This window comes from Sesamum indicum, linkage group LG3, assembly GCF_026168435.1.
Source record: "Sesamum indicum cultivar Baizhima isolate 11 linkage group LG3, ASM2616843v1, whole genome shotgun sequence".
Lineage (NCBI taxonomy): Eukaryota > Viridiplantae > Streptophyta > Magnoliopsida > Lamiales > Pedaliaceae > Sesamum > Sesamum indicum.
The window spans coordinates 18,231,260-18,244,385 of record NC_142659.1 but is presented as its reverse complement, the minus strand read 5'-3'; the positions used below and the strand labels follow the sequence as shown (position 1 = coordinate 18,244,385).

General features: G+C 35.6%; 1 protein-coding gene across 2 annotated transcripts; it reads right to left on the bottom strand.

The window, feature by feature from the left end:
* Positions 1-7,903: 7,903 nt before the first annotated feature.
* On the bottom strand, positions 7,904-10,699 carry TOM5 (mitochondrial import receptor subunit TOM5-like protein). 2 transcript variants are annotated; one of them, XR_016065008.1, is made up of 3 exons: positions 10,542-10,699; positions 9,200-10,351; positions 7,904-8,233 (listed from the first exon to the last, which is right to left on the bottom strand). XR_016065008.1 is itself a non-coding variant. In XM_011074581.3 (2 exons), the coding sequence occupies exons 1-2, from the start codon at positions 9,284-9,286 to the stop codon at positions 8,156-8,158; spliced, it is 165 nt and encodes a 54-aa protein (XP_011072883.1). In that variant the 5' UTR covers positions 9,287-9,609; the 3' UTR covers positions 7,904-8,155. The 2 variants fall into 2 exon arrangements, 1 of the variants encoding a protein (XP_011072883.1); XM_011074581.3 differs by lacking the exon at positions 10,542-10,699 and having other exon boundaries at positions 9,200-9,609.
* Between the last annotated feature and the right edge of the window lie 2,427 nt (positions 10,700-13,126).

Sequence of the window (13,126 nt, the reverse complement as noted above, 5' to 3'; positions counted from 1 at the left end):
TTTTGATACTGAAACTTGATTATCAAAATGAGCTCCTACCCAATATATAACCTTTGACTTCTCAAAAGAATGATGAAGATTAAGCTTAATGGAACATTTAGGAACTCTAAAACACTCTTTTAAAAATATTTTTGAATGCTATAAATACTCCAAAACAGAAAAAGCTTTATTGGAACGGCTAACATTTGTCCCAATATTTCTTTCGAATTGGGACAATTTTGGGACAACTTAGGACGAAACGTCTTGCTCTAGCACTCTTCTGCCCGTGAACCATTCCAGCTACCGTCGGCTTTCTTTTTGTAGCAGGCAGCAAAAACCTCCATTCACTGAGGTGGACGGCCGAGCTGAGCCTCCTGCAGAGATATTTAAAATATCAGAAATTTATAAATATTTATTGTTGAAAATAATTGAACTGAAATAGATCAAATTTACTTACTAATTTCTCTTGCGGGTTCGAGGTATTGACATCAGATGTCGCTCACCCATAGATCAAAGACCACAGAGCATCAACATCAGTGCCACCTCGCCGCTAGAACCTCCCGCCTCAACACAGCTTCAGGAAATCAAACTTATATTGGGCATGCTCTTTGACAAGATGGGGATCCCGATGTTGTGCCCTGATCAGCCACCAGCTGCTGATGTCCCAGCTGAGGAGTCCACGCAACAGCAGGACAAAGAAGCTGCAGACCCTCAACCAACCGACCAGCATTCGCCCTAGTTGTTAGATTAGGGTTTAAATTTTAATACTTTTGTTTTGAAATTCAAATTGTGAACTATACATCGGATTTAAATTATTTTGGCTAATTTTAATTTCTTATTTATGAAAAATATTGTCTTCAATTATAAATTTAATATAGTAAAATTTAACCCAACAAAAAAAGAAAATTAATTTCTTTAAAATTAACTAAAAATGGGGATAGAATTTAGGACGCCATTCCGTCCCAAAAAAATAAAAAAAGAAAACATGTCACAAAAGTTGTCCCAAAAATCTTTCAAAAAATAATATGTTCGATTTAAAAGTTACGTCCCAAACTATCCATAAGTCTGTTCCAAATTTATATTTTAATTATTCGTCCCAAATAAAATTTGGGATGACATTATGTCCCAAATAGAAAAAGAAAACACGTCCCAAGGGCTGTCTCAAATCATCCGTAAGGCTGTCCCAAACTTGTATTTTAATTATTCGTACTTTGAACTTGCTTTCAGATGGCTTTTGTAAACCGTCCCAAAATCCATCCCAATAAGTCCCCGTTTTTTTTTTTTTTTTTTTTTTTTTTTGTGTGTGTGTGTGTGAAAAGCTCACATCTATGTACAGAGCTGTTCTAAAACTTCTTTCAACTTCTATAATTTTCTAAAATCCTCAAACTTCTATATATATATATATATATATATATATAAAGTATTCTAGTTTTTTAATATTCTTAAATTTATGCTCCATTATTGCTTTATAAACTGTAGTTTTAATATTAACCTCTACATTTATATAAACTCCACTAAAATAGGTCGTTTTGTAGGTTCTTCATATATCTACATCTCGCTTGATTTTTTTTTCCTAGAAAAAATGAAATAAATAAAATATTCTAAAACTTGAAGAAGTTTAAAAATAAAAAACACTTAACAACATACACAATGTATTCGTCGTCAATTGATTTGGGTATAAAATTATTTATTCATGACAACAAATGATAAATTAAACTCTTACCAAAATTTGTAAATGTATTTATTTTTCATCTTTTATTAAACCCGCTTTCGATTTAGAAAAATTCAAATATGTTTATAGAAAAACTTATGTTCCTCCATTTAATTGCTTAGTTTATATGTTCTCTGACTTTCTTTTAACGAAATTAACTTTTATCTTTTGGGTTATTCTTTTTTTAATTCAAATTCTTTAGAGTGTTACATAATGAATATAGTAATCATACGTATTTGATACTTTAATAATATCTTATGTAGAAAACTAAAAAAGTTTAGTCTTCATAAAAAAATTAAGGAACACAAAACCTATGCTGAACATATGTTGTACATAATTTTTGTTCAATTTCCGTTTGTTTGCAAAATAATTTCTCATTTACATATTACTTCATTATTTTATAATCTTACCCTTTCTATTACTTCTTGATACACATTTATAGTTATGGGACGAGCCAAAAATTGTTTGTTCGAGTAAATTTAACTTGTGATTTTTGGACCTAATTTTCACAAATCTATAAAAGAGAAGTTGGAAAAATGAACACTATGCTAATCTCTAATCCTCTTTCTGGGGTGCCCTTCACACACAAACACTTTGTTTCAAATTTTCTAGAAAACATCTGATCTTTAATGAGTAATAAATCCCATTTTGTAAGAACATCAATAATCTTTCTTTGCAGCAGATTTACATGTGATGTGATGAGGAGGGTATTCTTCAAATTTGTAAACCAAGGGTAGAGAATGTAGACGAAGATGGACCGTTGATTTAAGGGTGTTTAGGGGTTTGAAGGCAAGATTCGTGACCTTGGATGCTTATAGTTGTCGCTTAAGAATACTGATTTGAAATTTGATCGTCTGAAAGTTGGTTGTTACTTCAATTTGATGAGGCAAAGGATCGACACTCGTGTCATCGTTCCATTGCTTGAAATTGTTATTGTAGTCACACTTACACTCAACTACTTAAACCATAATTCCAAACTTGATTATTAAAATGAACTCTCATCCAATATTTATATGTTTGGCTTCTTCAAGAGAGTGATGAAAATCAATCTTAATGGAGTTGTCAGAAGTTCTACAAAAATATTTTAAAAATATTTTTTTAATGCTAGAAAAAGTTTCTTCGGGATTTCGAGCTAAAAGATTGAGCTAAAAGATGAAGTTTTGTCTCGAAATTTTCAAGGAATCCGAAAGTAGTGAAGACCAGCCTACTTTGGGTCCTAGTGGGTCCAAATATTAAAAAATAGACGCTACAATAGGTATACCATTCTTACAATGCCAGATAATGGAGCCATTCCCTCCATGGATCGTAGGTAGCGTTTGCAAGATTTCTAAATACTTCAGGTGCCGCGGGTTGATGGTTCAGTACCATTGGCAGAATAACACTATCGAGTTTCTCCTGAACACCTAGACCTAATAGCCGTGGCCCCCGTGGGAATATGTGAATTAAAGGGCCAAGCTCATGCCACGGGTCCTGCCAAAGATAGATAGAAGACCCATCTCCAATTTGATACTCCACCATCGGCCTCAATAAGGTACGTAAGCGGAGAAGCTTATTCCATACCCATGAACCTTCACGTTCCGAAACAGTCCAAATAGACGCTTCTCGTAAGCACCCGTTATGCAGCCATTCAACCCAAATGGATGTCCTATAACAGCAAATCACGTCATAACTTTTTGCACATTAGTGCATCATTGAGGGTTGCAATATCTCGTAGTCCCTGACCGCCTTCATCAATCGGTTTGCAAACTTCTCTCCAAGCGATTTTTTCATATCCTTGATTCGTCGTACCTTTCCACAAGAAGTCTCGTAGCCGCTTCACAATCGCCCTTATAACACCCTTGGGTAAGAGAAAAGCTAAAGCCCAATATACACTCAATGCCATGAGAACAGATTAAATAATTTGAATACGTTCTACATACGACAACGTCATTCCTTCCCATCCTTGGATGCACTGATCCATCTTCAGCAACATCGGCCGACAGTCGGCTATAGATAGTTTGGAGGACAGGAGGGGAAGTCCCAAGTACCTCATCGGGAGATGCCCTTCCTGAAATCCGAGCATTGCTAGCAACTAGTCCCTTATCCCATGAGTCGATCGGGATGTAATCAGATGACTTTTATGTGCACTAACCCGGAGCCCTGATAAGGAGGCAAAGAGATCTAGCTCCTGCATAAATACACCAATAGATTCCACGTCGACCTTGCAGAGGAGTAGCAAGTCATCCGCAAATCCGAGTTGGAATAGCTGAGTGGCTTCGCACTTCCAATGATTGGAGAACTGCAAGTTATTGTCAATCAATTGTAGTAATAATAAATGCATAACCTCCATCATGAGCACAAATAAATACGGGGATATAGGGTCCCCCTGTCTCAACCCCACAAAAATCCATGCGGTTTCCCATTAAGTCCAATAGAAAAGGATGGGGTCGTGACGCACTCTTCAATCCACCGAATGAATGGTGCCGAAAAATCAAAAAGCTGAAGAACTGCTATTAAAAAATCCCATTCAACAGTGTCATAAGCTTTTTTAATATCCACCTTGAGGGCGCATCGAGGTGGAAGACGCTTCTGGTTGTAGCCTGTAAACAATTCCAATGCTAACAGTACATTGTCGTCTATATTACGGCCAAGAACAAAAGCGGCTTGACAAGGGCTAATTAATTTATCCAGGACAATACTCAATTTCTATACAAGAATCCTAGCAATAATTTTATAAAGCACATTGCAACACCAGATAGGTCGAAAGTTAGCAACCAGCATAGGAGAATATAGCTTAGGAATAAGTGCAAGAATCGTGGCATTGACTTGCTTGAGGAGTTTTCTCGTAGTAAAGAAGTCCAATATTGCCTTCTTGACTTTTGTGCCCATAATTGGCCACGCTGCTTTATAGAAACAAAAGAAAATTCATCGGTCCCGACGCTTTATCTTCAATAATATCAAAAACGGCCTGCTTAACAACGACAGCGGTGACAGGCTGAAGGAGCTGTAGATTCTCCTCCTCTGTAAGCACATGTCTCGCCCATGGTCTCAATTCCGGATGTCAATCACCTACTTTCAGCAATCTCCTACTAACAGATTCTGATAAAAGGAGACGAACTCATTAATAACCGCCTCAGGCTCTGAGTAGGTGGTCCCATGCTCGTCATTAATCTGTAGGATCCTCCGTGTTGTATGTCTCTGAGCAATCTTACGAAAGAACACTCAAGAGCATTGACCACCCCCTTTCATCCATTGTATCTTAGCTCACTGCTGTAACATTATTTGTTCAAGTTTTACCGCCTTTGCATACACCAACAGACAACAATGCTCCAAATGTAGTAGAAGCTCGTTCTGTCTATCAAAGCTAACCAGGGACTGTGCTGTCTCAAGAAATCTTTTGGCAAGTTGTACATTTAACGATAGATCTCCCTTATTTCTCCTTTGTTCCCGAAAGATAGGCTTCAAAGCCTTGAGTTTATGAGTTACCGCAAATATAAGCATGCCTACAACATCATACTGCCAAACATTCTGTATAATGAGAATAAAATCCGATAAGAGTGTATCTCATTGAAATATTTACTTTATTATTTTATATCTTACTTTTTTATTACTTCTGAAATACACATTTACAAGTTATGGGATTAATGCCGTAACTAATAATTCTAAATCAATAACAAATATAAATATCAATTCATTCAAACAAAACATATATTTAATTTGACACCTCTAGCAATAAGCAACAGAGCTATCTTTTTCAACAAATAAAACACATACATTAAACACCATCTCATCAATTGATAAAAAATATTCTTATTTTCACAAGAAAAATTTATATAAATTTAAAAAATACATTCCACATTGAAAACTGAAAATTGAAAGTGAAAACAAACATGGCCGTAGGCCCCTTTGGTTTGGATAATGGGATTATTAATAGATTGACTAGTGTTATATCTTATATAGTATAAAATAACTGTCAGTATTATATGGGCCAAGGACCCAAATTATTTTGGTAGGCCTCCACGAAACTCTCGGCCCACTTGGAAGGCCCTCACCTGACCGGGTATTCAACCCATTAACCCGATCCAGGTATCCTTATGTTTATACCTAGTTAACCTAAACCTAAATCAGTTTTACCCTCTCTTTTCACTTGTGCGCCGCTGCCTGTGTTTTCTGTCCCCGCCTCTAAACTACCTTCCATGGCAGAGAAATATTTCCTTCTCCACCACCGTTAATGGTGGTGGCTTTCCTTAGCCAAACCAATGGCTAAAGGAAAGCCACTCCAAACCCATCTCTCCAACGTCTCTTTTTCTTCATATAAATAGGAGCTGTTTTGCTCCTGCCAAAAACACCTTGAAATCGAGAAATCATATTTGAGATATCTCTACCTATTCCTTGAGAAGTTCTGAGTGAACGGAAGCTAACTGTGTGACGGGTTTCTGGATTCGATCTTTGTGATCTTGTTTCTCTAAGTGAGGTGCAACCGTGGGTCGAAGTTTTTGTGGGTGCGGTGCCAAGTGACCGTGACCCTTCTAACTGAATCTGGCTTGTTCCTGAGCCACTCTCAAAACTACGATTTTATTCTTTTTTCTTTTTAATTTTTGTTATTCTTTCATTACTGTAATACTAGTTTGTATTCTTAAGGAGTTACGTACTCCAAATCAAGTGTAATAATTTCGTTAGGCATTTTGTTGATAAATGATACCACTCGGGGTTCTGTACCCTACGACAACCATTTTTATTATGCTCATGCCCGTCTTTCTTTTCTTTTTTTTTTTTTTTTTGAATTTCATGACAAATTAAACAGAAGGTAAATAGAGTTTAACAATACAAATGCTAGTTAACTTCCTCTACATGAGGAAGCACGTCATTGCCAAACCAAAAACAGAATTAAAAATAGAGAAAAAAATCAATAGGAATCAATCATATCCAGTTTGAGTGATTTGCCCATTGAGAGCATGAGCAGTGGCGTTTGCTTGTCTGCTAATGTAGAAAATCTTTCAATGAGTATTCACTGAACAACTTAATTTTTTCAATGCATACTCTCGCCGCCCAATTCGACTTTTCAACTGGTCCCAAAATCATTTGAACGCCGAAAAGGAATCTTGTCTCAAAATGATTTCCTCAATTTTTTCTGTGTCTGTGAATGTTGCTGCTTGCCAAATTGCTTGCGCTTCTACTTGCAAGACGACGTTAGTCCACCCTGAGAATGATGCCTCATTCAAGATTTCTCCTTTATGACAATTTTACCATGAAAGAATCCAGCATCAGAGTTGATTTTTGTCGAGCAAGGTGGTGGTTTTTTCCATGCTCATGCCCGTCTACATGTAAATATTCTATACAAGAGTACATACCAACTGAAAACATGTTTATACTATCTTTTTTCGATCATCACACAAAAGGCAAAAATCAGAAGTTTTTGTACTTCACAATTTCTTAAACTCAATTCTTATCTAAATTCTATTTAGAAACAAATAAAAGAATTGTATTTTTAACTTTTTTAAACATTCAACAAATTGGCATATCTGCTCGCAAGGAAAGATTGCATGTTAAACATTTCTTCTATAATAGAAATCAGAAAAATAGGAGAACCAAAGTGGAATTGGCAACACCCCTGAAAGCATATAATACATACATTTTACTCTGACTATAAATCAGCATCAAACCAGTAACATAGTTAATGATCCAGAACACATAGTAATCTAGTATTACTACGCAGAAAAAGGTTTGAATATCAAACACAAATCCATTTCCTCCACTTCTTGGTTACTGTTTCATTTGACAATAGTTCATGGAGGGAAGGGGGGTGGGGGGTGGGGAATGAAAAGAACAGGAAGTATAGGGCTATCTATTAACTTAGTAATCAATGTCATTGCTTCCCCCAACTAAAGACACGAAATTGCTTAAATTTCAATTTGCAGGAATTGTGGGATCAGCATATATTGAAGAAAGATATTCAAGAAATTGAAGGAATTAAAAAGTCCAATCACAGTAGGAGACTGGATGCATTTCATTTGATAAACAGATAGGTAGATAGAATCTCAATGGTGTCACTCTTGTCATGTTGATTGCAATAGGAAGTTCCTGTTTTACTCATAAACTCGTGCACAATACTGGAGAAAAAGTAGAATTATCTCATTCACCTTCAGCCTCAGCCTCGCTATAATGATGGAAAACAGGCATAAATCAAGTGAAAATGTGGCCAAACCAGGAGTTAATTTAGCAAAACAAACTCCATTTCAAAAGAAATGAATAACTCTCATTTCACCTTAAGCAAAAGAAGGCTTGTATCTCATCAGATAAAATTCCACATCTCAACATCACCATTCAAATTTTACACAAGGATGACTCATCCATTAATTTCCAGTCTACAAGAATATTCATTCGAAGAGCAACTAATATAGAGGCCGAAAAGCAAAGGAAAAGAGAGGACGAAATCTACCGATTCATCCTAAATCAACTAGAAGCTAAACCTGAGGATAGGATTTTTCATATGGCCATCATATCACCATACTGGCGCATTAACACAATGGAGCCGGCAAACAGCCCTACTGCACGTAGTAATTTCTGCAGCAAAAGAGAAGAGAAAAAGTTACAAATGAAACAGTTAAAAAAAGCACAAACTAAAGCAATTCTGAGAACCACAAGCAAGAATGAGCTATTTCTATGAAACTGCAACATCCTTCTATATAGTAATTATGTATTAAGTTTAGACAACTTCATGTAAAAAAAGAGGAAGACTTGCAGCACATTCCTAAAGTGCAAAAAGAAAACAAAATGGAAAATGAACTCTAAATGGAATTAAAATATAAGAGAAGGTAACGGCATATCAAGATTAAAATCAGTCATCTCAATACATTTTGGTACCCACATTCTTTCCAACATCATATAAATGAGGAACAAAATGAGTGACTCCAAATGATACACGAATAAAATGGTTTGTCTATCCTCCTGCAGCAAAAAATTATTTACACTTACTTCCCATATCCTCTATTGAAGACCTAATCCCTGTATTTTTTTCCAATCAAAATTTTTTACACAAAATATTATGATCACAGAGAAACACACCCTATCAGGCATATGGAAAAAGTTCCACATCATTAATTTCTTAAATTTGTGCACGTCAAGAAAAGTGATTAGACGCGTCTGTCTAAGCAGAAAACACTATATCCAAGCTGATGGATAAACAACACATCAATTGATATCTTAAAGATCAGAAAATTTCGAAAAGCAGATTGAGTCCTAATTTCCCACAAATCACATAAACTAGGACGCTAACAATTACGGGGCAGCCGAAATTTCCTAAAACATACATATTACGGCATCCAAGTTGAAAATCGGTTCCAACCATAAATAAGCTTCCCAAAATATGCATTCAACAGCGTTCATAATACCCAATCATAAACCCACTTGGTGAGGAAACTTAAACAAAAATCCACAGTAGCTCCAACAAATTCATACGGAAAAAATAGAAGAGGCAGAAGAATCGAAAACAGAAGAAAAATCATTTCAACAAAAACAATCGATAATTACCATGTTGAGATCCCATTTATCAGGGTCGTGGAACTGAGAGTGCCAAAAGGCTTTGATCTTGTCCACTGAAATCACTTTATCCGCCATGACACCTTTTCTTCTTCGGAGGAAATGAGTAGGGTGGGGGGTTTAGGGTTTTGTATTTGAGTTTGGGCTTCGACGATGAGGAGGAATACGTTTGTTTCCCTAAAGTAACCCTCGACTGGCGCACGCAGTCCGCGAATAGAGAGGGTTATTTTGGGAATAGGAAAAACTACTCACGGTTCCCTAATCCCTTTTCTATTCTCTGGTCTGATGTAGATGGGGCATTGGGCTGAACAGGCAGCCCAATCCCAGTTAAACGGGCCTTTACTTTACAAGACAGGGGCCTGGGTTTACTAGGTCAGCCCGAGGTTATTTACTTACTTGTCCCTTTCTTTCTTTCTTTTTTTTTTTTTTTTTATCTTATTGATTTTAAAAATATTTTTACTATGATATTTTCAATTGTCTAACTAAATATTCAAAATATAAAATGGTTTTAATCAAAGTTTCACAAATGCACTTTTAATGGAGTATTTGTCTTATATTTAGGCAAAATTATACTTTTGATCCCATTAGATAGGCCAATTCCCACTTTTGATCCCGAGCTTTATGAGCTCGATATTTATAGTTCTGAATTTTTAATTTTTTTGGGCCCTTTTTTATCCTACTTTGTTAAGTTTTAATGAAAACTAGCATGTGATTAGACACACGCCGTTAGTCAACGGTTATGGAGCCAAAGAAACATCATTCAACTGTTAGTTGCTACTTTGTGGAGGGAAAGACGGTGCCAAACCCGCTTTTCCCCCACTCTAGCCTATTTGTATGGAAAAACGCCATCCTGAAAAGCTAAAATTGCACAACCTTTACATCATTTTTCGCCACTTTAGCTTGAAGATCAACAAGTCAAAAGATGTCACAAACATCTCAAAATGTCATGAATATTAAATGCTATTGTCATAAAGTTGCTTATCTGAAAACCTTGTGGACAAGTGACAATTCAGTCAAGAGGTTTTATACTTGTTCTCGGAAGAGAGGTAGAGGTGGATTTAGGCTTTCTTATAGTCAGATGCACTGATGTGTGCAAGAGCTACCGCAAAATCTAATAAATCAATAAAAAGAATTTCGTTGAATCTGCAAAAACAAAAATAAAAAGAACTTGTTATTTACAATCCGATTATATGTTTATTTTTTAATATTATCGTCGTCAAATCGAGAGAGCTAATTGGGAGATGTTCCTTTGACTTAGTTTAAATTGTACAAATGTTACTCGTTAAGAACAACATGGAAATAAAACAAAAATTTTAAAAATGAAGAAGCATACCGCCAATTGCTACGCTCCCCTTCTTGCCCCTGTCTTTGATTTTTCATGTGTTGGAAATCGATGGAGAGTTTATTTGGGAGATTTTGGTTGGGTTCTGGGCAGAGGGAGAAGGAGACATGAGACTTAGAGAGAGAGACAGAGATGTGAAATGTGTGAGAGAGTAAAAAGGGAAAAAGAGAGTAGACGTGTTAGTATGGATGTGCAGTTGGTATGTTTAGTTGAAAGGGTATTTTTGGTAATTGAACTGCCAAAGTAGTATGAAATGTCATTTATACCCTCGACTCGGTTTTGATACCATAACTTTGCCAGATGTCATTTTTAGTCCATAAAACACAAAATCTTGCTTTTTTAGTCTCAAAAAGTCATGTGCATTGCACATGGCTGTTAACTACCATTACGTTCCACTAATTGTTCCTTTGGAAGGAAAAAATACACGTGAGGTAGTGAAAATGGAGGGAAAATAGGCTGACAATCAAATTTCTTTTCCCATTTATTCTCTTTCTCTATTTCTCTCTGATAGAGACCAAAATAGAACAAAAAATTAATTGCAGTTGAGTTAAAAGTCCCAGCTTCATTGATATTTAGAATTCTAATTCATACAAATTTTGTGGCAAACAAGTCATCAAACATTTATCTTCCTTGCTTCACAAAAAGACAACATATTCATGACAAAGAATCACATCCTACACAAAAACAAGTGCCCTACTTTGTCTACTTTTTTCTCTTTTCCTTATCCTTAGGTTGTCCGATTACGTCGCAGTGCTCAAGTTTATCTTTCTTGCTTAAAAAAAAGACAACATATTCATGACAAAAAATCACATCCTACACAAAAACTAGTGTCTGCTTTGTCTACTTTTTTTCTCTTCCCCTTATCCTTGGGTTGAACAGATTGCATTGAGTGCTTAAGTTTGAAAACCTAACATATTTTTTACCATCCTTTGTAATGATTGTTCCACTTGAATAAGGCACAACAAGATCTATGAATGCTAGAGACTTAAATACAAAAAAAAATTGCATATGGTCCAAAACCACTTGAAAAATGTGTACCTATTATGGGGTTAGATACAAAACCTGGAGGATGGCTAAGCATAGGTGGTGGTGTCCTAATACTTATTCTTGGATGCATAGGTGGTGGTGCATGTGTAGGAATACTAGTGGTTTAGGATTGACATTATGAAAATGCATGGTTGGAGCCACAAGTTCCTTTAAAAAAATATTGCAATCACATTTGCCAACCCTGACACATATTCAAAGGAGCTAGCGCCGTAATAATAAGAACTAGGACCGCCATCAGTAGGGCAGGACCGTGTACCATTATCAGATACACCATTGTGGTAAGAAGAAAAATAACCCGCTCTACATAAAGACCATCCTCTGTTTCCAATTCTTTTGTTGTTCATCACCCTAGTGTGAATAATTACCCTCCTCCTCAACAGTTGGGGTTTGCTCCTCTTGCATTAGAAGGGCAATCATAACATCAAAGTATTCATGCACCCTTTCCTCGCCATGTGAAGTCCATTATAATATTTTGGCATAAATCTTTGCATACATAAATGATAAATGATATCGCTGGGTATTTTGAACTTTTTGTTTTTGCACTTTCGGTAAGAGAACCTAATTTTGTCTCCATCCATATGTCCATCGATACTTGACCCATTTTATAAAAGTCTTAACCCCATCCTCAAACTCCGGTGTAAGACCTGCCCTCTCCGGGAGGTTCTTATCATATATCCATCGCCTCAATCGTCGTAACATGATAATATATCACCATATATTCACGCACACACACATATATAATTATACAATCCGACATATAAATTTATAATATTACATTGCACTAATTAAGAATACATAACATATAAGATTAAAAAATCATAAAACTAAAATAATTAAACTACAATTTAATTAACGAAAATAGTTAAATTAGTCATTGTTACCTGGCAACCAACTCAAGAGATTAGTAGTCGTCGGTCCAAAATTTAAGCAATTGTACCTAATCAAGTATATATGCACGAAAAATTAGAGAGATATTGTGCGTGGTTAATAATCAATTCTAGAACAAATGAAATGAGACGAAAACAACTTGCAATACACATATATGTAAGTAATTTTGTACTGACTTTTGTAACGGATTTTGAAGCGAAAAATATAGCCCTTATAATTTCATTATTTTGAACGGCATTTGTTATACAAGCAGGTAAAAATAGCCATCTTATAAGTTATAGGACTAAAATTATAATTTAATTGGATCATGTGCAAGTCACATGCAATATTCCGATCAAATTGGCTGAAAATGGATGAAAATTGCCAAATTTTTATTAATTTGTACAGGACCAAAATTGCCACCACCTATAAATTACAGGACTAAAATTATTTTTTTTTTCTAATAAGAAATGTTGGCCGTCCCTAATTTAAAAAACAATTACAGAAATCATGACAAATTGTAACGGCCTTCACTTGTAACGGCTATTGTGATATATTTACTTTGTAATGGCCCCTTCAGCGGCTGTTGCCGTTACAATTTAGTGAAATTTTTATTATCTCCGACATGACGTTATCACAAATTATCTCTTACAAGTTTGTAA

Bases quoted from the DNA above. Each gene is read 5' to 3' on its own strand.
- TOM5 (XM_011074581.3), bottom strand. From the start codon at position 9,286: ATGGCGGATAAAGTGATTTCAGTGGACAAGATCAAAGCCTTTTGGCAC. The intron at 8,234-9,199 runs GTAATTATCGAT...CTTTTGCTGCAG, and splicing joins ATAAATGGGATCTCAACATG to AAATTACTACGTGCAGTAGG.